Genomic DNA, 23,703 nt, shown 5'->3' with positions numbered 1-23,703 from the left:
TCTGTCCCTTTGGTACGAGAGATGCTGGGTCCTTAATGCAGTATGTCATGTGTGTCTGTTTGCTGAGACCTCCCTCCCAGGATTGTCAGAAAGGTAAAGTGTATAGAATTCCCCAGTCAGGTTCTACGTAAATATTAGCTGCCCCTGCCTGTCAGTACTGACAGGGGACAGACACACAGGGCTCCAGAACCTCTACTGTAAACAGACTTGGAGCCCACTTGCAGTAAACACCAGCTGTTCTTTGCTGACCCTTGCGGGGATCCCTACGGGGTCCAGCCGCAGCCGGCCTTTGAAGCCAGGTGAGAGCTGAAGACCTTATAAAACCTAAGTCTGACGCATCCCTCGACAGGATGCTGAGACCTAGCAGTAGCTCTCGCCCGCCACCTCTTGGTCAGTCCCAAGATCCAGGTGTGCAGGTGGCTCCCCAGCCTCTGGTCCGCCTCGGCTGCAGGAAACAGAGGTGCTGTTGAAGGTGGGCAGTTTGTAATAGTTGAGGCATGATTGATAAGTGACTTCCAACTACACCTGAGGCTGCAAGTTCCCCATCCTTGGTGGGTCTGACACTAAATTAGGGTTAGCCCAGGCTACAGAATCCACCATCGTCTGAGCCCTTCCTCCTCTGCTGTCCTTGTCGCTTGCTCCTGCAGCCACATCAGAACTTTTTATTAAACATGGCTTCTCAGAGAAACTTCCAGGTTCTCTTCTTGGCTGTCAGTCTTAACAACCCTACCCCAGCCCCAACTCCTCTGTGCTTCTGTAGCTAGGTATTTGCACGCACAGGGTCACCCACCTCCACCCTGTGCTGTCCATGGGAGGGCGTCTGCTACATGGCTCCTCTTCCCTTTCTACCGCACACACCACAGTAGGTGCGTGTCTCACCCGGATCCTCTGCGGAGAGGCTGTCACCGGCAATGTTCTAGTCTACTTTATGTTGCCAACGCCATGACAGAAGCAACCCTGGCATCTCGCAGTTTCATGAAGGGAAATCGGAGCAGGAACCTGGAGATAGGGACCAGAAGCAGAGATGGAGGAATCCTGCTCCCTGGCTTCCTTGGCTCGCCACAGTTGCCTCAGCTTGCTTACCTATACTGCCTGCAACCTGCCCAGGGTGTCACAGCCCACAGTGAGCAGGGACCTTGCATGTCAATCCTCAATCAAGGAAATGCGCCCAACACTTCCCCTACATGCTAATCTGATGGAGGCAATTTCTCGGTTTAGGGTTCCTCATCCCAGATGACTCCAGCTTGTGTCAAGTTGGCACCAAAATACCAACCAGCACAGGCACCTCCTCGGTTCAGATAATAGATAATGAGCCAGTGGCTCAGAGAGGGTGAGGAGCCTGCCCAGGGCCACACAGCCTGTAAAGGAACCCACCTAGATCAGAAGTGATTCAGAGCCACCAACCAGCTGCTTCCCCACTGGGCCACGTGGTCATTGGTGGCAGGAATACTCACATGGAGTGGGTGCAGAGGTAACAGTGCTTCCTCCGTGCAATGCTGGCTGGTGCTGGAATACAGGAGAGATCTGCAGCAGGACCCAGTAGGCTTCTGGGCTATGGCTTCTGGGGTGGGCCGTTCACTCCAGCACTGTGTATGAAGCACCTACAAAGCACAAGACACTGAAAGTCCAGAAGTGGACAAATGCATATAAGGACCCCCCATGGTGCACTCAGTGCTGGGCAGACAATGCATGTGTAAATAAAGTCTGGCAGTAAGAAACTGAGTGTGGCACTGTGCACTGTGAGCCCAGCCCTAAGGAAGCTAAGACTGGAGGGTCCCCAGGGTTTGCCGGCCAGCATGCCTACCTGAATCAGTGAGTTGCTGTCTCAAACAAACAACAAGGTAGATATAGTGCTGAAGAGCCTGGTTTCCATTCTCAGCACCCACGTGGAGGCTCACGAGCTGTGACTCCAGTTCCAGGGGATCTGATGCCCTCTTCTGGCCTCCGCTGGAACTGCACACATGTGGTGCACATGCACACAAGCGAGCACATACATGTAAATAGAAGTTCATTTTAAAAGGTGGAGAGTAATTGGAGAAGATACCTGTCGATCTTTGACCTCCACATGTGTGTAGAGGCGTCACGGGGAGCGGGAGGCTGAGCCCTGGCTGATGAGGTGTTAAAGCTTGCCTCCAGGCTTCTTCAGGGGCCAGGAACAGGGCTGTATTTTTTACCCCTACAGTGGCCAAAAGCCTGTGGCTCTGGCTTCATTGTGAGTAATAATGGAGGCAGAAAGGCCACCCTGCGGGGACTGATGGCAGTTACCATGGGCTAGGAGAGTTGGTGGAGTTGGGGCTGGGATTCAGAGACACTGGGATGTTGGAGAAAGAAAGGAGCTGACAGTGGCCTAGGGATTTCTTGTCTGGGACTCTGCTATTCTGTTGTGGTTATGGTTGCATAGTGTCTAGAAACATTCAGAGAAGACTTCATAGACCCTCACCTCCCCCAAGTGAGGAGGGCATGAGCTGGATCACAAGAAAGGGGGAAGGACTCCCCAGCAGCCACCCCTAGAACAAACAGGGCTGTGATGCATAAGGGAAGAGCTAGTCACTATACTCACCTTCCCTCAAACTCAGTGTTTTCATCTGTACAATGGGTGTATTAGGTAGTCATTCATGGGTCACATACTAACCAGCTGTCCCTGTTTTCCAGCAGTCAGGGTGAGCCCCTGCCACTCAAGACAGCCCTCCGTCATCTCTGATGCTTCTGCCGCTGAAGGTGACCGGTCATCAACACCAAGCGACATCAACTCCCCAAGACACCGGACACACTCCCTCTGCAACGTAAGGCCAGCAGCGGCAGGGCCTGGGCGCTTGGGCCCTGCCCAGAAATGGCAGGGCCATGGGGTGGGATAAAGATGTGCCAACTCTTTCCTCTCGTCCACCCAGGGAACGCCGTGGCGAAGGCATTTCCCGTTCTGTTCTTTCCTTTTGCAAGAAGCGGTGGACGTGGGGAGAGAAAGAAATGAGGCCTGTTTCCTCCTATGCCCGGGAGGGTGAGCAGGGTCTGCGCAGCCTGGAAACCCGCCCAGCACACCCCGCCCAGTGTACCCCGTCTTGGGCCCTGCCTGAGACCCTGGGCCTGACTACAGGACCACCTGTCCCTATAGAATCCCACTCTCTCCTTTCACCCTGGAATGAAGCAGATTGCTGCATTTTAATTTTGAGATTCCAGTCATTTGAGACATGTTTGGCCTCTGCAGAGAGGTCCTGTGAATTTGTCTGACTTTGTTAGACAGACCTTTTTTAATTATATACTGAACATCAGCAGCTAAGAGACATGCGCCCTCCAGGAGGGCTCTGTGTGAGTCCACTGTGTGTTTGCTATAACAAAGTGGCTGAAGCTGGAAAACCTCTAAAAGAAATGACTCCTCTTAGGCTCTACGTCATAAAGTTTCCATTACATCTCACATCATCACCCTGGGGACTAGGCTTCCAATACAACAGACCTTTGGAGGACACTCTCAAACCATAGCCAAGCCGCCACAGGCTCCCAAGCTGGTGGCCCAAAAACATCGTGTTAGCTTCCAACAGGTCAGAGGTGGGGACTGCTTTGAAATTTTGTCTCATCAACCCAGCTGATAACCCAAAGGGCTTCCCCGCCATGTCCTAATGACAGAGGTGCCACACAGAAGTGTCTTCAAGTACATAGGAAGGCCTTTTGTTTTTCCTTCTTTCTTTCTTTCTTTTTTTTTTTTTTTTTTTTTTTGGTTTTTCGAGACAGGGTTTCTCTGTGTAGCCCTGGCTGTCTTGGAACTCACTCTGTAGACCAGGCTGTTTCCTTCTTTCTTATTAATTAATTACTTTATTTATTTATTTTTGTTTTGTTTTTCGAGACAGGGTTTCTCTGTGTAGCCCTGGCTGTCCTGGAACTTACTCTGTAGACCAGGCCGGCCTTGAACTCAGAAATCTGCCTACCTCTGCCTCCCAAGTGCTGGGATTAAAGGTGTGCGCCACCACTACCCGGCTTCTTATTTATTTTTATTTTATGTGCATGAGTGTTCTGCCTTCGTGTGTATGTCAGTGCACCATCTGTGTACACGATGCCCACGGAGGCCAGAAGAGGGTATCAGATTCCCCTGGAACCGGATTACAGGATGGATGTGAGCCACCATCTGGGTGCTAGGGACTGAACCCAGGTCCTCTGCAGGAGTAGTGAGTGTTCTTAAACCCCTGAGCCATCTCACCAGCCTGGGAACACATTTTCAGAAACGCAAGTTAATATTGTTTTATTAATCAACAGAACGTATGAAAACCATTACTGGCTGACTGTGGGTCTTTGCCTAAGACACTTAGGAGAGGAACATGCTAGGTATGATAATCCATAATAAGCAAGTGCATCCGGTTATGGAAAACCAGCAGCTTTCCCGGGTATGAGCGAGGGAACCCTTTTCCCCATCCACAGTAATCATGAAGAGTACTTATTATCAAAGTAGCTGCAATTTACAAGGACTGGAGAAACGGCTCCGTTGTTAAAAACGTTCGCTGTGCAAGCGTGAAGAGCTAAGTCCAGTCCCCAGAATCCACCATAAAGGGACAAGCACAGTGGAGTTCACGTGTAATCCCAGCACTGAGGAGGTGGAGACAGGAGGGTCCTTGGGGCTCCCTGACCCACGAGCTTCGTTTAATCAGTGAGCTCAGGCCAGTGAAGGACCCTGTCTCAATACAGTGAATAGTTCCTGAGAAATGATGCTGAAGGTGGCCTCTAAGCTACACACACACACACACTCACCCTCATATGCACATACACACATACATACACAAATTCTCTTAGAGGCAGCCGAACCTGCTTGGATGGCCGTGGGATTCCTGGCCCAGAAGCTTCAAGCTGTCCGTGGCAGGGCTAGGATCCTTTCTTTTCCATAGGCTGTGAAGAAGCAATGTGTCTTCTCTTTTCCATGGCCTAGGGCGTGAGGCTGACAGAGCACAGAGCAGAGAAAACCCCTCCAGTGTCTCTGTCATCTGTTTTTTTTTTTTTCAGTTGAAGGGACTGTAGTGGACAGGGAGTTGCCTGTCTACTCTTACTTAGCACACAGCTGGAGGAGAGTCCCAGCCTTAGGCTGACACCCTTGGACAGATGTTGTCCATCTCCGGTGACCCTAGGGCACTCAGGGACAGGAATGCTGCTGTCAGATCCACCCATAGGAGGACTCCCTGCCACCAGAACTCCATTTGACACAGGCCAGCCTCAGTCCATACCTGCTGCCAAAAGCAACTTGAATAGATTTAGAAAAGATGGTACTTCGCAGAAGAGCTGTCTCGGCTGCCTGCAGACAGAGTTTTGTTTGCAAACCTTGAGAGTGGACTGTAGGCTGAACTGCCCTATGTGAAATCTCTCCAAACACACTTTGTTCCCTATCTTGACAGGTGTGTGCATAGGTAAACTAAAAAGCCAGAAAATGGCTCCAGGTGACCCTCTGTCCTTGGGGATTTGACCTGGTGCCAGTCAGATCGACACAGACTGGACTAAAGAACACCTCACACTCTGGCCACTGATTACAGCTGAAATGAAGACTCAGTACAGGGACATTAGATGTTAAGAGACCTTGGTCCAAGTGACGCTTGATTTCTTCCTGAGTATTGTGCTTGTAATTCCAGAAACGACCACCAGGAGTCTCCCTAGTAATGCCGTTTTAAAATCTCCCAGATAGAACAGATGTGTTGTGATTCGGGGATATAAGAAAAACATTTACACACCCATGGGCTATTAAGGGTTCCTTCCCTACCCACCTGGGATATAGTTGCTGACTCATGGAAATGGCCTACCTACCCACAGGCTATCTAGTGTTCCCTACAAAGGATTTGAAAGGGGCCCAGACTTGTGTGAATGACAGGTCCTAAGGCTCAGGACACAGTGTGCACTTGCTGTGGAGCCCTGCCTAGAAAGAGCACAGAGCCAGGAGAAATGAGATGCCCTGAGTTTGATTCCCAACTCTACTTGCTATCAGCTCTGCAAGAGACTGTCATTGGGCTCCTACTTAGACCTAAATCCCACTAACAGTTTCTGACGGCCTCTCCACAAAATAGGAGTCGCTGTGTTGGTTTCAGGGTAAGTTAGTGACCATGCAGTCTTCTGAGTCCATTATTTAATTTGGTTTGTTTGTTTGTTTGTTTGTTTGGTATTGTTTTGTTTTTTTCCTTTTCAGTGCTGGGGAATAGAACTAGGGGCTTGCTAAACATGTCTTATCACTCATTTCCACTCCCTCCCCCCCTTAGAATGTTCTTTCCATTAAAGTTGATTTCTTTACTTAGAAAAACAAATACCTAGCAGAGCCAACCTTCCATTTGAACACATGGACCAATTAAAGCAGGAACTTAAGCCTCAAAGGATTAAGGGTTGAAAGGCCAGGCAGGAGAGTCCCTTGGGTCCTCTGACTTGATGAGGCCCAGGGCCCATCAGTGAGCTGTGTGGAAGGGCCAGAGGGACATTCCAGTGGGATCCCCATGTAGAGGCAGGGCAGCCCTGGAGGAGATGGTGGCTTTCCGCCAGGAAAGACCCCCATCCTCACGGGCCACCTGTGCCCTCGTGTGTCCTGTGTCTGCTGCTTCATCTTCTTCTCCTTTGGCTATAGGGCGACAGTCCCGGCCCAGTTCAGAAGAGCCTACACAACCCTATTGTACAGGTGGGTATAGCTTCTCTGGATGCCTGGAGCCTCCCTCCACCCCACCTTGTCCTTTCCCAGCCTTGTTGCTCTGAACTGTCAATCATCTCAATGCCAGTTTTGGACTGCCCAAGACAGAGAGGAAAAGAACCCCTCTTCGAGTGACACACGTGTGCTGGCACCCGAACCAGACTTGGCATACACTCTGCCTGACCTGGTAGGCTCACTGTGCACACTACACATCTCTATCCTGTAAGCCCACTGTGCACACCACACACCCCGTATCCTGTTGCTGCTGCGGTGAGCATCTTCCCCTTGCATCTAGGTCTCTGGATTATCATTAGCTTCACTCTTCAAAGATGGAACCACAGGCAGTGGGCATTTCCAGCCCCTGGCTGCTGGTAGGTCTGGCCCCATTTTTGTCACCAGTATGAGAAAGGCACACAGAGAAGGTCTTGAGGGCAGCATCTCTTGTATTAGGATGTTTCGCATTTTCTGTCTGTGCACTATCCATCTGCATAAGGTTCCCCTAGATAAGACCCCAGACATACATACATTTTATATATATATATATATTTTTTTTTTAATGACTTATTTTTATTTGATGTGCATTGGTGTTTTGCATGCATGTTTGTCTCTGCGAAGGTATCAGATCCTCAGGAACTGTAGCTACAGATAGTTGTGAGCCACAGTGTGAGTGCTGGGAATCAAAATGCGGTCTTCCAGAAGAGCAGTCGTTGCTCTTAAGCGCTGAGCCATCTCTCCAGCCCCAGACTACAGACATCTTTAATGCAGATTCCTGGGCCCTTCAGAATGGGACTTCCAGCCCAGGCTGGAGTCAGGGGCTGTCCTCCAAGACATTCAAAAGCGTTCTGTGGGCCTCACATCTCGTTTATGCTGCCCTACCCTTTCTGTAGATAATACCAACCACATGTAAGCACTTGGCCATTTGTAAAGCTTTCTGAGGGTGCTACCCCACATCTGCAGTTACTAGGTCATTATCAGGGTTTCTAGGCTAGCCCCATTCTGTACAGCCAAGTTTCTAGGCTAGCCCCATTCTGCTCTGCCATGTGCTAAGGCATCAGGTCTGCACACAGTCTGTCCACCCTGCAGTAGAGTGATTGTAAGTAGTAGTTGGGTGGGTTCCTGGGTTACGTCCCTGCAGGACTTTGACTGGTCCTTTAAGTCATCAAACAGAACTTAAATGATAGTAATAGTCTGAGCAGCTAGAGCAGCTCCTGGCCACTACATGGCTGTCAAGCCAGGATCAGCCTAAGTATCTTTGCCTGACATCAGCAATGCGCTCGGGACGACCTTGGCAGGTTCTGTTACTAGCTATGAGAGGCTTTAAAACTAACCTAGGTTTGCTCAGAGCGGAAGGGACAGAGTCCTGGGACTCCAGCCCCAGAGCCCAGCTTCTTACCTAAGTTCTCCATCACTCGCTGTGTTCTTGACCGTGACTTAGGAAAGTCAAGTCTTGACCGTGACTTACCCACAGCTACCCTCCTCACCAGGCTAACTTCACCTTTGTTCTTCTCCCTCTGCCTCAGTCACTAGAGGATCTTGAAGACCAAAAACGGAAAAAGAAGAAGGAGAAGATGGGATTCGGCTCCATCTCTCGAGTCTTCGCCAGAGGGAAGCAACGGAAGTCCCTCGACCCGGGCCTCTTTGATGGTACCGCCCCTGATTATTACATAGAGGAAGACGCGGACTGGTGATAACCCACCGCCCTTCGCCCATTGCCCACGGGCGTGTCTGTGTGTGTGTGGCTGAGCCATGGAGCGTGCGAGAGAGAGTGTGTGTGCGTGGGGGTGCGGAGCTTGTGTGGGGTGTGTGTGTGTGCACGGATGCACTCACCCTCATGGGTGTGTGTAGCCAAGCGCCTGGAACAGGCAGAAACACAAATGTGACCCCCCCCCCCGCGTCGTCACCTCTGTAATTGATGTACATACCACAAACCGTGTGTGACTCTGTCAACGCTGTCGTCTCCGAGCGATACACTTGTGTTTGTTTTTTCTGTTTGTTTTTGTTTTTCGATGTTTTGGGGGTTTTGTTTGTTTGTTGTCTGTTTAATGCGTTGCGTTTTTGTTTTTAATTTGCCCCTTTCTCTTCCCTCCTCCTTTTTATGAAACTTGAACACTTGAAGGACTGCTGTGTATTTGTAAATAACAAAAGTAGTGTGCACTTTGTGCTTGTAAAGTCCCTGGTCCAGCCAGCCGCTACTCTTACTGCAGCCCATGTCGCCAAGAACGTGGTCTGTTTTTCATGTTCCCCTCCTCCCGACCCTTCTTCGGTGTGAACGTGTGGGACCAGACCCTGTTCTCGGGGTGTGCCCGAGTCACTTTAACCACAAAAACACCCCGCCATCGTCGTCAGGGTAAGGTCACTCTGCAGAGACTCGTGAGCACATCCAAGACTTCTTGGCTGGGCTGCAGTGTTTATAAGGGGGTCATATGGGCTCTTTTTAATGGCCTGCCTGTTTTTAAATTGTGTTGCTGTTTCTTTCTTTATGGAACAAAAAGAGAGAAAGAAAACTGTTGCATTTAATTTATTTGCACAAATGCAGAAAACGTATTCTATCTAAATTATTACATAAATATTGGAATGTATATTTTTCCACGGGGTGGGCGGGAGGCGGGCATTTCTGCTGACTTGTCTGTTCTGTGTTCATGCCGCTGCAGACACTGTGCAAGGTAGAATTCAGGTGGCTAGAGCTGGGGACCTCAGACGACCAGCTTGCTTATTTCTTTTTTTTTCTCTTTTTCTGTCTCTCCCGGCTGCTGTCCCTGCATGAGAGAACTCCCACCTTCTGCTCTGGCCTTTCTCTCTACATGTATCCTCTCTTTATATATATATTTATTTATCTGACATACAGATCGTGACTTAAGTGAGCAGAGCGCTAACAGTCACATTCCCCCCTCTCTTGGACCTGTCTTTGGAGTCATGTGGATTGAGTACAGGGAAGGATAGCCTGGGGGGCACATCCATGGGGTCTAACCAGACATCTGGGCTTGAGTCAGTGGGTAAGAGGCCCCCCGGTGGCACACACAATGCCTCTCCATCCTTAGTTTATTTCAAACATAGGCCAGGCCAGTGTCAACAAAAAGGATGCCCACCTTCTGGGAAGGGCTGTTGGGGACAGTATCTAGCAGGCAAGCCCTCTGCCCTCTTTTGTCCGGTTGGCTTCTTTGGCCACGCATGGACTTTCCCATGATCCCCAGAGCCCTGTCCTCTGATTATATCAGCAGCTCGAGCAGACTCAGCCCAAGAGGGCTGGCAGGTGCCTGTGCCTGTGCCTGTGCCTGTGCCTGTGCCTGTGCCTGTGCCTGTGCCTGTGCCTGTTTGTGGGGCATCACTGTCCCCACGGGGCTTCACTGGGGCCTGGAGAACCCACAAGTTTCCAGCCAATAATTACTGCCCTACTCCCTGGAACTCAGTTTCCTCTTTCTTTTCCTCCCGATCCCCTCTTAACTGATCCTAAACCACTAACAACTCATCCCACACCCCTTGTGGCCACTGCGGTGCTCCCGCTAACGCTAACGGAAACATTCTCCACTCTTGAAAAGTGAGTTTTCAGTGCTGGATGGAACATCTGGAATGTATAAGATCTTGTGTCCAAAGTCTCTAAAAAACAAGCCAAAAAGCCCCCACCAGGTCACCTCTTCCCTCCCAACCTGGCCCCAGAGGCAGAGAGAGAGAGAGCAGGCAGGGATACCTAATGCCTCCCTGTGTGTACAAACCTTTCAGCTCAGCTGATTAACCCAGCCTGGTGTTAAGGGAGAGAGGCCAGAGCTGGTCTTAGAAAACACTACCCCCACCCCCTGAATTTTTGGGTTTTATTTTATTTTGTTTTTTATGGTTACTCACACCCCACCCCACCCCTTCCTTTTACTTACAAGAAGATAAGATTGCAACCTCTCCTGGCAATGACTTAGTCATTCTTTTTCATTTCAGTTTTTGGAAATTAGGAGGATCATCCTATGAGTTCCTAAGGATGATTTATTTGAGAGAACCACATCAAATAGGGACTGAGTTATGGGTAACCCTAGATGAAAATGACCTTTTCCCATGGGAGAGGTTTCTCGAAGGCATGGATGCAAAATATAAAATATTAAAAAAAAGTCTAAATAAAGCTTATTTTAAAATATGATGGAATTCTATGTGATTTGATTGTTTCTACAGTGCTCCAAGAGGGAGCCGTGTCCCTGCAGGAGGTACAACTTGCATGACCACCACGCTATGAAATTCCTAGGCCGGGTGACAGGAGGGACCGGGAAAAGCTGGTTGGAAGCTGGTTGGATGCTAAGTCCCCTGAAGGGAAGCCAAGCCAGGTGGACTTCCAGAACATCTTGCCTGGGTCACCTCTCCTAATATGGAGGGGCAGTTGGCATCCAGGGCTCCCCACGTTGTAACATAGCACCTCCTGGCCCAGGATCCCCCACTCCCTGGAGCTCAGAGGCTTCCCCCAGCTTTCACGGCCTCCCTTCCTTCCCCTCACACTCTAGCCAGAGGTCAGAGCTGTCCATGTCTGTGATTTTCCTCAGGTCTCAGCAGAGTCCAGGGCAGAACAGACTAGGCTTCTTTTTTTTTTTTTTTCCAGTTTCACAAGATGTACCCCCCACCCCCCAGGGGGTGCAAAACTCTGGTTTTCCCATAAGTCCTGGGAAGAGCCAATCTAGGAAACCTCACATCCTGGTTGTAGCCAATGGCCTCAGTTTTCATTTTTTTGTGGTCAGAAACAAGACTCATGGGAGAATGCATTTGAATGCCTCTTCCAGCTCTGAGAGCAGGCAGCCTAGACAAAGACACAGCATGCTCCAAGGTCAGTGAAGTCACGGGGCAGGGAAGCTAGGAACAGTAAGGGATTCTGACCATCAGAGTTCTCAATGGCCATGCCTGTAGACGGGAAACTGTCAATGTCAGCACTCCCTAGAATCAAAGGCTTTTACCTCTCCTGGTGACTGTAGCTGGCAGCCAGGATTGTGAATCCACCCAAGGCTAACCTAAGCGGGGGAGGCAGGCATGTTCATACCTGAGACACAGTAGTCTGTGCCTGGTCTCAGGCAGACATTACTAATCAATCAGACGCCTCCCTACCCATCCAAGAGTGGCCTCAGATCTCTCGTTTTCCAAAACTTCAAGTATTAGTCAGACTTGCAAGGGTGAAGTTTATTTGCTATTCCAGAACTAGCCTGGCCTCTCAACGCTGGATTAAAGGAAAACAAATAAACATGGAGAAAATTTGCTCAGAAAAGCGTGATTTGGTCAGAGTCCAAGCTGACCCTTGTACTGCTCTGCCACTTAAGAGTGGGGCCACACTAACCCAGAAGTCCCCCCCCCCTTTTTTGTGCTTTCGTCTAATAAACAACAGTACCGGGATTGGGGGTAGAACCTAGAGCTTTGTTCATGCAAGGGAAACACCCAACCACTGAGCCACAGTGCCCTGCCAGCATGTCCTTAATGAAAGAATACCTTCCAAATGGCACCTGTTAGTCCGACACTGAAGTGGGGTCACCCAGAGCATCCAAAGCCAGTGTTCCTGCTGTGCAGGTTGTATGCTGTCCCTTAGAAAAATGCTGAGGTCCTGGAGTAACGGGTGGCTGACACCCTGGCTTGTACAGTACTCAACCTCCAGGGCCATCCTCAGTGGCCTTTCTGCATGCTTTCCCGATCATACTCCCAGGCTCCAACCCGTGTAACAGATAATAGTAACAACAATAATATCTAACATTCATTAAGTCTACACGCCATGGGCCAGGCTCCATGCTGTGTATCCCGTATTTAACTCTGTTAACCCCCAGCCTGTGTTTCCTACCGATGAGGAGCCTGAGGCGCAGTCACATCTGTGAGTGTGGGAATTGTAGGTAAGCACTACTAATGCCTGAATTGTACAGGGCTGGGCGTGGAACCCAGGGCTTTGAGCCAGGGGAGTCTGGCTGAACCCCAGCATCTAGAACTGGGAGGAGCCAGGCTCTATAGGTATGCCTGCCCTCTGGGGTGCAGGACCTGGCTGAAAGAATCCCCCACCCCCACTGGCTCACACAATGACCTCTGACCCAGCCTGGTACTACTTTACTGTTATAATGCAGTCTTCCCATCAGCCTTATTTCATGTGCCCAAAAGCTCTACTCCCCTAGGAGTAATGCCCAGACTACACAGCAGAAGCAGGCTGGGGTCCAGCGCAAGCTCTGTGTCCTTCCTCCTGGCCAGAAGGGCACCAGTATCACCTGCATTTGTCCTGTGGGCCAAGCCCAGTCCTGTCATACCTGAGCCATGGACTTGAGAGCCAGTGCCTCTCCCGCAGGGCAAGGCATATGGCACCCCAACCCTAAGGGATGAATCAGCAAGTGGCCCAGAGCTGCTCCCCACATCGACAATGTGGCACTGGCCCACTGCTGTTGGCTTTGTGCTCTGGGAACCCAGGAGAGGGCTGGCTGCACTGTGGAATCTCAGCCTTTGGCAATGGAGGGCAGGTACGGGAGATTGAAACCGACGCTCACGCGTGTTAGACATGTGCTGTACTACCGGGTTTCATTAATGCCCAGAACTCTTTATTATTTTATTTTTATTTTTAATTTTGAGACAGGACTCAGTAAGTTGCCTAGGCTGGTCTTATACTTGAAATTCTCCTGCCTCATACTCTCTCGTAGCTGGTATCACAGGCAAGCACTCTCAGGTCTGGCTTTCAAACAACACAGTTTTTGAACACCTCCAACTTATATTTTAACTAAAGAGACCTCACAGAGGCCTCCCCCATCACCCCCACATCCCTCTCTATTATGACAAATGACTCTTAAGCTCTTTCAACCTGGACCTCTACTAGGTGGGCTCCATCCTGATAAAGGACAGCTACAGAAATGTGCATGATAAAATAGTTCCCTGTGAGCTTAGAAAGAACCTCTATGGCTGGTCGGTAGTGGTGCACACCTTTAATTCCAGCCCAGAGGCAGATCTCTGAGTTCGAGTCCACCCTGGTCTATAGAGCAAGTTCCAGGACAGCTAGGACTACACAGAGAAACCCTGTTTCAAAAAATAATAATAAAAAACAGTATCTGTATGGTAGATGACTTTTAGATATCAAAGTCATAGCGGGCTCCACAGCATGTTGTGGGGTCTGCCTCTGTGATGGCCGCTGGGATGTGGTAATGGCCTCCTCAGCTACCCTTCCTTGCATGGTAGTGTCCTGAAGCCCAGATCAGGGAAGATGCTTGAATAAGCAGCTGGGGTGTATTAGCCTGTGTTCTCCACAGCTGTACACAGCTGTATCCCAGAGAACAAGGTCCCCAGAGAATTAGTGTTTGAGAAGCAAGACCAGAGTTTGGGATATATTTTGGGGCTCTAACACAGTTAGAACATGGGTTCCATCTCTAGTGTCACCTAGTAACAGGGCATGGGATATGAAGGCAGAGGATCAGAAGACCAGGGTCACCTTTGGCTGTGTAAGACGCTGAAGCCAGCCTGGGCTGCACTAGACCCTATCTAACACACATGTGCATGCGCGCACACACACACACACACAGGGAGCAGTGGGGACATCATGATGAAGTCTTTTCTAGTGAGTGTTGGTTTGGGGAACTCCCTAGCTGCTTTCTATTGCATCACCAGGAGGTGGAGGATGTCCCTAGAAAGCAGCAGTTGAGGACCCCAGTATTAGGGAAGCAAATTGTGTGCAGTGCCCCAAACTCATGTGAAAGATAGGTCTTTGGGAAGCCATTGTCCCATTGTAAGGACCCTTGCAGTCTCCAGTAGGTCCCAGGCCATCTATACATATATATATATGTATATGTCCCCACTAGGGCTAGTCAATCAACAGAAAGCCAAAAATAACGCACCCCCCCCCCGCCCCAAAGAAGGCCTTACTAGGAGGGTAAGACCATATATACATACATATATACATACATATACACACATATACATATATACATACACATAAATACATATACATGCATATATACATATATAGATATACACATATATACATATATATACATACATACATAATAGAGTTTATTTGGAGCATGGGGAGGGGAGTCAAGAGGGTAGTAGAGGCAAACAAAGACGGGGAGGGGGACTGGCCATGAGCTGTGGAGAGAGGGGGTGGGAAGGGAATGGGGAGAGAGCGGGAGAAAGAAGGCAAGAGAGCCCATGTCTGGGTCTTAACCTCCAGCTCTGCCTTCACTCCTGATTTTAAGTGAGGTATGTGGTCCATGAGCCCTGGTAAGCCTGTCGGTACAGTGCATACCCCTCCCCTCCTTTGGACAAGTTCAGGGGTGAAGCCCAACGCTTTTAAAGACCATGATTTGTGCTTCCTGACTTGTAGTGGGTTTAAGTTCAGTGGAAGGTAGGAAAGGGGGCTCCGCTTGAGATAGGGCCAGAATATTTATGCCCAAGAACCAACTGTTGGTCTACCAATGGAAACAACGAGCCCAGCGCTGGTTCCTGGGGGCACGGCAAGGGCGTGGGGTGTGGGAACTCGAGTCCCTCCAGCTGCCAATCCCAAGTGCATGTTCATCTCCAGAGTTGCAGTGAAGAAACACCCATTCAGCAACTCTGCTCTATGGTAGGGAGGCTTAGGCTTTGGCCATGGAATCACAGGTCCCAGCAGCATCCTGCCTCCTCTCCAGCATTGAGAGAGACTTTGCTCATGGCTCTCAGGCAGAAATGTGTGCCCAGGGAAACAGTCTAACCACCCAAGGCTGTGTCTTGGAAACAGAAACTCAGGGTCACCAAGGTATGGCTTTTATAAGGAGATGGGTGCCAGCAGCCATGGCTAGCCTGGTCTAGCAGTGAGCTAGCTCTCTCCCCCCCCCCCCTCTCTCTGAGTTCTTTACACTCCCCTCTTTCTTCCTGGAACTCTCCGAGAGAAATACACACTGAATAACCAAATGCACAGAGGGCGAAGTTCTTGCCTAGACTCACATAGCTAGGAAGAGACAGAACCTTGTCTGGATGCCAAGTCTGCCCTTGGTGGTGTTGCTGTATGGTTTCAGGTGAACTCCTGACATCAAGGTCCCCACTAGGGCTAGTCAATCAACAGAAAGCCAAAAATAACGCACCCCCCCCCGCCCCAAAGAAGGCCTTACTAGGAGGGTAAGACCAAGCTCTGAGAATGTCATCTCTATGGGTCAGTTTCCAGTCATAAATGGGAAGTTTGTAAATTGTGTTCCAGGGAAGCCTGAGGGGTTCCTCAGAGATCTATTAAAGAGCTCTTATAGCTGCTGAATGATTAGCAGGCCGGGCTGTAAACTGCCATCAGCCAGAGCTGGGACCTTATATTATACAGCAGCCTTCTGTATAGGGGTCCCATGACACAATAAGTGAGGGAAACAGAAGAGGTAGAAGTTTGGGGGACACAGGTAGACCAGTAGTTGGTTCTAGGGCCTAGGTTCCTGGCTTCATCCCCCTCCCCCTGCTGAATTGGAAGGCCCTGGGGTTGAGACCCCAGGATTTAGGCCCATCCTGGGCATGCTCTGCAGCACAGGCTGAGTGGAGGCTGGCCCCAGGGGAGACGCTGAAGAGGCAGCATGGTACCTGTGTAATGCCCTGCAGAGCCTAACATGGTCACCACAGGGAAGGCTGAGAAACCACAAGTAAGCGGGAACCCAAGTTACTCAGCCCTGAGGGACCCTGCCGAGCAGAGCCTACCAGCTGTCACAATGCATCTGCTATCAGCCTCAGAAGCCTGCAGCAGAGTCATAAAAAAAGTCCCCCCAATGTGACTGGACATGTCCAGCCACAGACAGGAGGCAGGGAACATAAGACCAGAGCTAAATCCAAGGTCTAACCGTGCCGTGCACTGAGGCCAACCCCTTCTCTTTGGCCCATTAATGTTTGTTCTGAGCATCAGGTAGACCTGTAGGCTTAGCCGGGAGCTGTGGTACCCCATGGACACCAGCTTTTGAGTACCAGACACCCAACACCAAACAACAGTTTGGTGGGAGTGTTGGGAGAGGCGTGGATCTATTGTAGAGTGGCCAGAAGCTGTCTGCCCACACCCTGCTTCAGGCCTCTGAGGAGGCTGGACCATCCCTGGTCATCTCGGAAGCCCCTGGACTAGGTTACATAGAACTTTGTCTGCAGCCTCCTCTGGGCCTTCACTCCTGGTCCACATATTGTTGCTTGATCCCAAGTTCTGGTTTCCTGAACTTTATATGGGACATCATTTGGGATGAAGGCTCTGTAGCATTAAGACAGTGCATAGGCTGGGATGGGTACTCCTGTGCATCTCTTGGGTGGGGCCTGCAGGCCGTTTCCAGGGAAGGGAGAGAATGCAGGCTCTACAGAGGACCATTCTCCACAGCCCTTCTCCCTACCTGACAGATGGTATACACCCTTCCTTTACCCCCAGGAAAATGGGAATGGAGCTAGTGGCTTTGGAAAGCCTGCAAAGTGAGGTCAAAGACCCTCCCTTTAAAGCTGTGAACCTCAGCAAAACTGTGTTTAGCAACCTTGTTCCCCAGTCCTAACCCTTTCACAGTTTATGCCTGTCTTTCTTCTCTGGCAGGCAAAGGAGGTAGAATTCAGAGTGTTGGTTTTGGGTCTGAACTCGGTTGCTACTCTCACTACCTAGTAATTTTCAGCAAGGTATTCAACTTGTGGGGCCTCAGTTTCTGCAGCTGCACAATGGGGACAATAAGATAAAGTTCCAAGACTTCTGCAGGGATGATGGCCACACAGCAGGTTCAGCCCAGACAGAGATGACATTGTTCAACTGGTCACTAGCCATCAGGTAGGCAGGATGCCCCCTTGCACAGGTGAGGGCTAGCTAAGTGCAGCAGTTGCTCCTGCTACCCAGCCAGCCCAGGTATAGGAGACAAGAGTCCTGGGCTGAAGGGCTCTCCATAGCCTCTGCACCGCCCCTCCTGCAATAATGGATGGGAGGGACTTGCCTGTAGCCAAAAAGAGTGCTCGTGTCTAACCCAGCACTGAGACCCAGGGCTTCCCATTCTCACCAATGCCTTGAGCTGCAGCGTGATATTCCGCTGGGAGGGAAAAAAAACTTGGTCAATAAGTTTGAGGAACTGTATTGTAGATTTTAACAGCATATTAGTTCATGAAGGCCCTAAGAGTTCTGCAACACAGAAAAATGTCTTTCATTCTCCCATTTATTGCCTCCTGGGTTTAGCTGAACCCAGAACCAGGTCTCTTAATCTAGCTGTGTGGGTCATACTCTGAGAAACAGTGGGGCATATGATGTCCTCTGACACCTCTCGGCCCACCCCTCTGTGCTGTGAGGTGCTGAGTCAGGGAGTTCTTTAGGGAGGTCTGAGCTCACTCATCTGGGCACTGCCTAGACATGGAAGCCCCTGAGGTCCATGTCTGCTGGACCAGTGCACTTAAAAAGTGAGATGGAAATCCAGGCATGGCAGCACATGCCAGCAACTCCAGGACCAACGGGCAACATGGAGCTGGAGTTGTAGCCACGCCCTCCTGGCTGGCATGGCTGAAGGCCTCAGCTCCGTCCTCTTCATCCCCTAAGTGTGGTGACATACACCTATAATACCAGAACTTAGTAACGTGGAGGGCAAGATTGGGAGTTCAAGGTCCCCCTCGGCTAGCTACCTAGCGAATTTGAGACCAGCCTGGGCTACAGGAGACCCTGTCTCTTAAAAACAAACAAAAGATGCAGAGAAAGCCAGGTGCCAGGTTTGGCAACTATGGGTGTAGTACGTGTATTCTGAGCCATGCCCACAGGGGCATAAGAATCCTCAGCAGTTAGCTAAGAGGCTGGGATCAGGGGTGCATTTCTCATCCTGCTGCCTTTTGTCCCAGATGTAGGAGGCTTTGTGTCTGTTATATAGGGCCCAGGAGATGGGCAATTCCATCCTACCAGTGTCTGGGTCTCTTACCCTCTAGAGAACCCTGTGGGAATTCTGGGCTGCCTAATTGCTGACCCTGGGATAAGTTAAGTATGTTGGATTCACATTCAAGTTGGCCCTGCTTCAGGACAGAGCCAGCATCTTTCCTCATTTGGAGGCTGGCACCTCTGGATGTATCTTGGAACGCTCATCAGGACACTTTAAGGGCTGGGGAAGGGAGAAGGCAGCCTCTGACAAGGGTCACTGCAAGGGGTCAGAGTCACAAAGATAAGGGAGGGACACAAGACAAAGAATTGTCTTGACATGAGAATTGACTTAGACAATGGTTCTCAACCTGTGGGCCGTGACCCCTTCTGGGGTTAAATGACCCTTTCAAAAGGGTCACCTAAGACAATCCAAAAAGACAGATATTTAATTATGGTTCATAACAGTAGCAAAATTACAGTTATGAAGTAGGCATGGAAGCCATTTTATGTTGGGGTGTGGGTGTGGTCACTACAACCTGAGGAACCATAATTGAAGGGTTCCAGCATTAGGAACGTTGAGAGCCACTGCTCTAAGAATTGGAGAGACAAATGGCTGAGATCATGGATTGCAGTGAGTTAATCCCAGCTTCCTTCCCTCCTGCCCGGTGTGTGCAAGAAATGTACATTTAGGGCTGGCTGAGCTAGCAGAATTGACAATTATCCCCCTCCTGCAGAAAGGAAGATAAACAAGGTCCGTCTCAGGAGCAAGTGTTGTGTGTCCCTCAGCCAGGTACCCAGCACCTCAGAGTCTCTGTCTCCCCTTCTGTAAGGGAGAGAAGGGACACCTCAGCTGTTGCAAAGTTGAAACAATGCATGGAGAAAAGGGCCTGACTACAGCAGCTCGCCTCAGGGCTACAGAATCCTGGCCCTGTAAAAGTGAACCTGGGCTGACAACTAAGGCTAGACTCCAGCATGGCCAGAGTTCTCTGCTCACAGTGGGATCCACTGTGCTCCCCTGTCCTCACCCCCGTGCATTGGCCTTCAGGAGATTGAAGTCTACTCCAAGGGGGGAAAGCAATGGATTGTGGGATTGGTAAAATGGGCTCTAATTGCTCACATCTGTGTCTTCAAGACAGCTCTGATAGGCTACGCTGCAAAACGCACAGTGGGATGACAGGGACTCAGGCCCACCTCCGTGAGCTGGCCACATGCCGGTGCTGTACTCAGAGGCCTGGGGAGACCCAGCAGACAGGGGAATCAGCGTCGCTGGCAGCATCTGGCCTGCATAAAGGAAGAGGTCTTAAGCAGCCCTGGCAAGCCTGGTGAGGATGCTGGCCAGATGTTTCCTGAGCTCTTGACCTTGCGAGAGGCCACAGATGCAATGCAGGACCCCAGCATTTCAACACTAACAGTTAGCCTTAGAGAACTGACATCCAGCAAAGGAAGGGGAGCCATGGCCCTAGGTCAGGTCTAGGCCCACAGCTTTGCCACCTCCAGACTGGGGGAGTTTCTGTGCTCATCTCCCTGGGTCCAGGTTCCATCTTGTTAGCAGAGACCTGGGACCACAGGTGCCCAGCTTTGTTCAGCCAGTTAACCCTAACCCCTGTTCCTTTCCTAACCCTCAACACTGTGGGTGTCCAGCCAAGGGGGTGGAGAGGACAGGAGTCCTCCCTCAGAATGGCCCTAAGCCCATTATCATCAGGGCTTTCTGAGCTGGGTACTACTCGCTTCCTGTAGTCAAGGAATGTAGTCACCTTTCACCTCGTCTTCCAGAGTCCCGGGCTCTCAGAGATGAAGCATAGACTTCACCTTCCAGTGGAGTTGCCAATGGGCCTGGTCTCAAAGCCCCCAGAAGGATGTGTGCCCACCTACATAGAGAGCTGTTCTAAGCCAGGGCTGTGAATAGGGAGTCGGCAGGGGGACAAAGGCCTGCCTTTGGGCAGAGAGAAGTGAGGAAGGCTGGGACAGCGTGGTATGACATTGAGTGCCTACTGTCCCAGGCATGTGTTAGGCACTTCACATAAATGCATTAAGTCATCTTATAAACAGTGTCTCTGAGTCACAGCCTATGTGCCGGGCTTAGGGCTGGGGTCAAGGATGAAGATATAAATTAAGAGTCCTCTTAATCAGTGAGTCCTCGCTAAAGTCCTTGCATTGAATATCACTGTCTCAGCCCCGAATATGGGGAAACTGAGGCTCAGAGAGGAAGCGTAAAGGCCCAAGATGGGATAGGCCAGGGGTGAGATTTGGGGTGCGACACACTATTGCACCACACCCTCTTTCCAACAGACACGATCGGAGCTGGGGACAGCACGAGCTGTTAGAACAGGTTCCTTCACTTCTGGGCTTCTATGGGCAGAGGCGGCTGGTGGGAGGGAACAGACAAGGCCTTTGCAAGATGGGGAGAAGTTTCCTGGCAGCCTCTGCCCCAGGCTGTGGCTCCAGCTGAGTGTATGCATGGATTCTAAAGGGGCTTCAACTGGCTGTGGTGGTGAATTCACCATGGCATCAGCAGTGACTGCAGGCACAGCCATGACTCTGCAAGATCAGTGTGGGAGAGGTCAAAGTGGACAGCCATCTTCCCTTGGTGCCTTCCTGCAGTGTCCGGGCTGTAAGAACTGTGCCACCTCAATCCTATGGAAGCTCTCATCACTGGGGAAGAAACTAACTGGCCACAGCCCAGCTACAGGCTTGCGAGCCTGCCCTAGATCTTGGAGATATAAATCATGGGACCTAGCTCTAGCCTGGAGAACTTCTGGGGGCAGAGTTAGTTGTGAAGGATTTTGAAAGGCCATCAAGGCTGTGTGACGGTTTGCTTTCAGTGGCAAGATGATCCCAGAGAACTCAGATACTGTGATACATACCCATGATCCCAGCACTTGGGAGGTGGAGACTGGAGGATCAGGAGTTCAAGACCAGCCTCAGATACATAGAAAGTTCACTTCAGGAATGAGCTACATGAGACCCTGTCTCAAAACTGTAACAACAAATAAAGATAATCCCGGGGAAGAAAATGCCCCCAAGTGCCTCACCCTGGACTCTGAATTAGCTCAGTGGTGGCTCCTGTATCCCAGTGGGCATATGGGCTATCACAGTAACCATGGGCTATCATGGTGACTATGGGACAACAGTAGCTGGCTGAGCTAAGCCCAGAGTCATGAGCTGTCTGGAGGATGGTAAAACAGCTATGACGACATGGGGTCAGGTAGGAGAGACAGAAACATGTGACTTCTTTTTTTAAACAAAAAGATTTATTCATTTATTTTATGTATGTGAGTACACCATTGCTCTCTTCAGACACAGCAGAAGAGGGCATCAGACCCCATAACGGATGGTTGTGAGCTATCATGTGGCTGCTGGGAATTGAACTCAGGACCTCTGGAAGAGCAGTTGGTGCTCTTAACTGCTGAGCCATCTCTCCAGCCCAACATATATGACTTCTAAGTAGGGGTCCAGGGTCCCCAAGAGCCTTATCCTGTATCACCCCAACTCTGCTCCCAATGGCTGGGCAGACTCGGCCTCACAGTCTCTGTGTAGGCCCTGTGCTCAAAGACCCCCGCTTCTCACAGAATCCACCTGCCATGGCCACCTATGTTCGAGCACGGTTGCCGAGAAAACCTGCTAACAAAAAGACAGATATGGAAATCTCAGGACAATGGTAGGGGGGTAAAAATAAGCTTCTATAACGGATTAGATCATAGGAAGAACTTACCAGATAGAGACGTTATTAGGCAGTAGAACAAATGACCAAGGCAGAAATAGGAAACTTTCGGTAACTGGTTTTGTAGAGTCACAATTGCTGAATAACTATGTAATACTGGAAGTAATTGCAAAGCACAGAGCGGGACGGAGGCTGGCCATGCCCTGGAAGCCAATTCCTATGCTGCAGAGGCTGGACCACAGACAGGGAGACGCTTTGAGGCCAGAGATAGGCATCTGTGAGGCATTGGTGACCACAGTAAAAGCGAGTGTGTGATTCTGGGAAAAGCATGAGGCAGCCATGTCAGGTCAAAGTGGCATTTTTCAGCTTTGCCACTTCCTGTGAGCCTTGGTGGCATAACTGAGGGACATGCTGGGGCCCCATGCTTTATCTTGCTAGCCCCAGGCCTCTGGTGAACCTACCTGGCCGTGAGCAGGGTGTTGAGGATCAGTGGTGGAACCTGGACACCTTGCTGCCTGCCCAAGGTCCTGCTGTGGCCCCAGCAGCTTGGTAGTCACCTGCAGACTCTAATTCTGTGTTCATGGGGACCTAAGCAGTCCCTGATCCTGAGTGCCGGGACCCCATTTGTTGCTCCTATTTCCTAGGCCCTATGGCTGAGTGTCCTCAGTGCCCTCCAGACCACGTGGTAGCTAGCCACCAGCAGCTATCACGGGCCACTTTCATGTCCTAGAGCAGGGTTTAAAAATAGAAACTCCGCTTTGCTTGTCAAAACACTGGTGGGGGCTTCCTCATCGCTGGCCAACCACAGGGTTCTTTGACCTGAGCCTGGCTGGCTGCTAGATCAGGATGACCTGAGATCTAAGCCCACAGGCAGCGCAAGCTACTCAATCCTGGTTGGTGTGTGTATACTGTTGCAGGGACCCTGTGGGCCAAATTCAGGTAAATGGCGCAGTCCTCACAAAGCACAGGACAGCCTCAGGGCAGAGAATGATTGGGACCTCAGTGTCAGTCAAGTCAGGTGGACAGACCTTGCTGCGGGCACAGAGGAAAGGACAAAGAACTCATGATAGTCATAAGGGACAGCCAGCTGCAAGTTATGGCCTAGGAGAGAGCAGGTGGCTGGCAGGAGACCAACCTGATCCTCCCCCTCCTCTTCCTCTTCCTTTCCTCCTCCTCCTTTTCTCCTCCTCCTCTCTTCCTCTTCCTGATCTTCCCCCTCTTCCTTCTCCTCCTTCTCCCTTCTCTTACCCTCCAGGCAGGCTGCCTTGAGAGTACCCCACCCCAGTCCACCCCCTCCCCAATGACTCGCTATTGACTTGAAAGGGGAGTGCTTAGACCACAAAACAGGCAAGTGGATGCTTTTAGAAGCTGCTGCCCTTTCTAGAAACACGAGAGTCAGCTTTTAAACATTTGCTCTGGTTTAGCATCTTGCTAGGTACTGGAGACACCCAGGGCCAACCAGCTCCTTCTCCTATGGAAGGGTAGGCTACAGGGAGACATGGATGCTGGTCCAGTGATTTCGGAGATTAAATTGGTTTCCAAGGTGAGAGGTGCCCGTGTCAGAAAATGTCCTGAGTTAGTAAGGGCTTGTGTACTTGTGATGGTGGTGGCAGGTGTGTGTGTGTGTGTGTGTGTGTGTGTGTGTGTGTGTGTGTG

The 23,703-nt window shown here is 50.5% G+C and overlaps 1 protein-coding gene and 1 long non-coding RNA gene across 6 annotated transcripts in view; one reads left to right on the top strand and one right to left on the bottom strand.

The window, feature by feature from the left end:
• Kazn (kazrin, periplakin interacting protein) overlaps positions 1 to 23,703 on the top strand; it is a 978,630-nt gene that overhangs the window by 931,190 nt on the left and 23,737 nt on the right. Inside the window, exons 8-10 of one of the 4 annotated variants that reach the window (XM_021159743.2) lie at positions 2,653 to 2,783; positions 6,572 to 6,622; positions 8,152 to 8,275. In XM_021159743.2, the coding sequence (XP_021015402.2) occupies positions 2,653 to 2,783; positions 6,572 to 6,622; positions 8,152 to 8,275 (306 nt within the window). Of the gene's footprint in view, positions 1 to 2,652; positions 2,784 to 6,571; positions 6,623 to 8,151; positions 10,742 to 23,703 lie in introns of those variants that run through there. The other 3 variants (XM_029476248.1, XM_021159746.2, XM_021159745.2) reach the window with 3 other exon arrangements.
• LOC115030872 lies at positions 21,751 to 22,670 on the bottom strand. 2 transcript variants are annotated; one of them, XR_003836448.1, is made up of 3 exons: positions 22,509 to 22,670; positions 22,099 to 22,364; positions 21,751 to 22,007 (listed from the first exon to the last, which is right to left on the bottom strand). It is a non-coding gene; the product is annotated as an uncharacterized LOC115030872 (long non-coding RNA). The 2 variants fall into 2 exon arrangements; XR_003836449.1 differs by having other exon boundaries at positions 21,751 to 22,004.

The sequence above is a fragment of the Mus caroli genome, chromosome 4 (genome assembly GCF_900094665.2).
Source record: "Mus caroli chromosome 4, CAROLI_EIJ_v1.1, whole genome shotgun sequence".
Taxonomy (NCBI): domain Eukaryota; kingdom Metazoa; phylum Chordata; class Mammalia; order Rodentia; family Muridae; genus Mus; species Mus caroli.
This window is presented reverse-complemented; position numbering and strand designations above follow the sequence as displayed.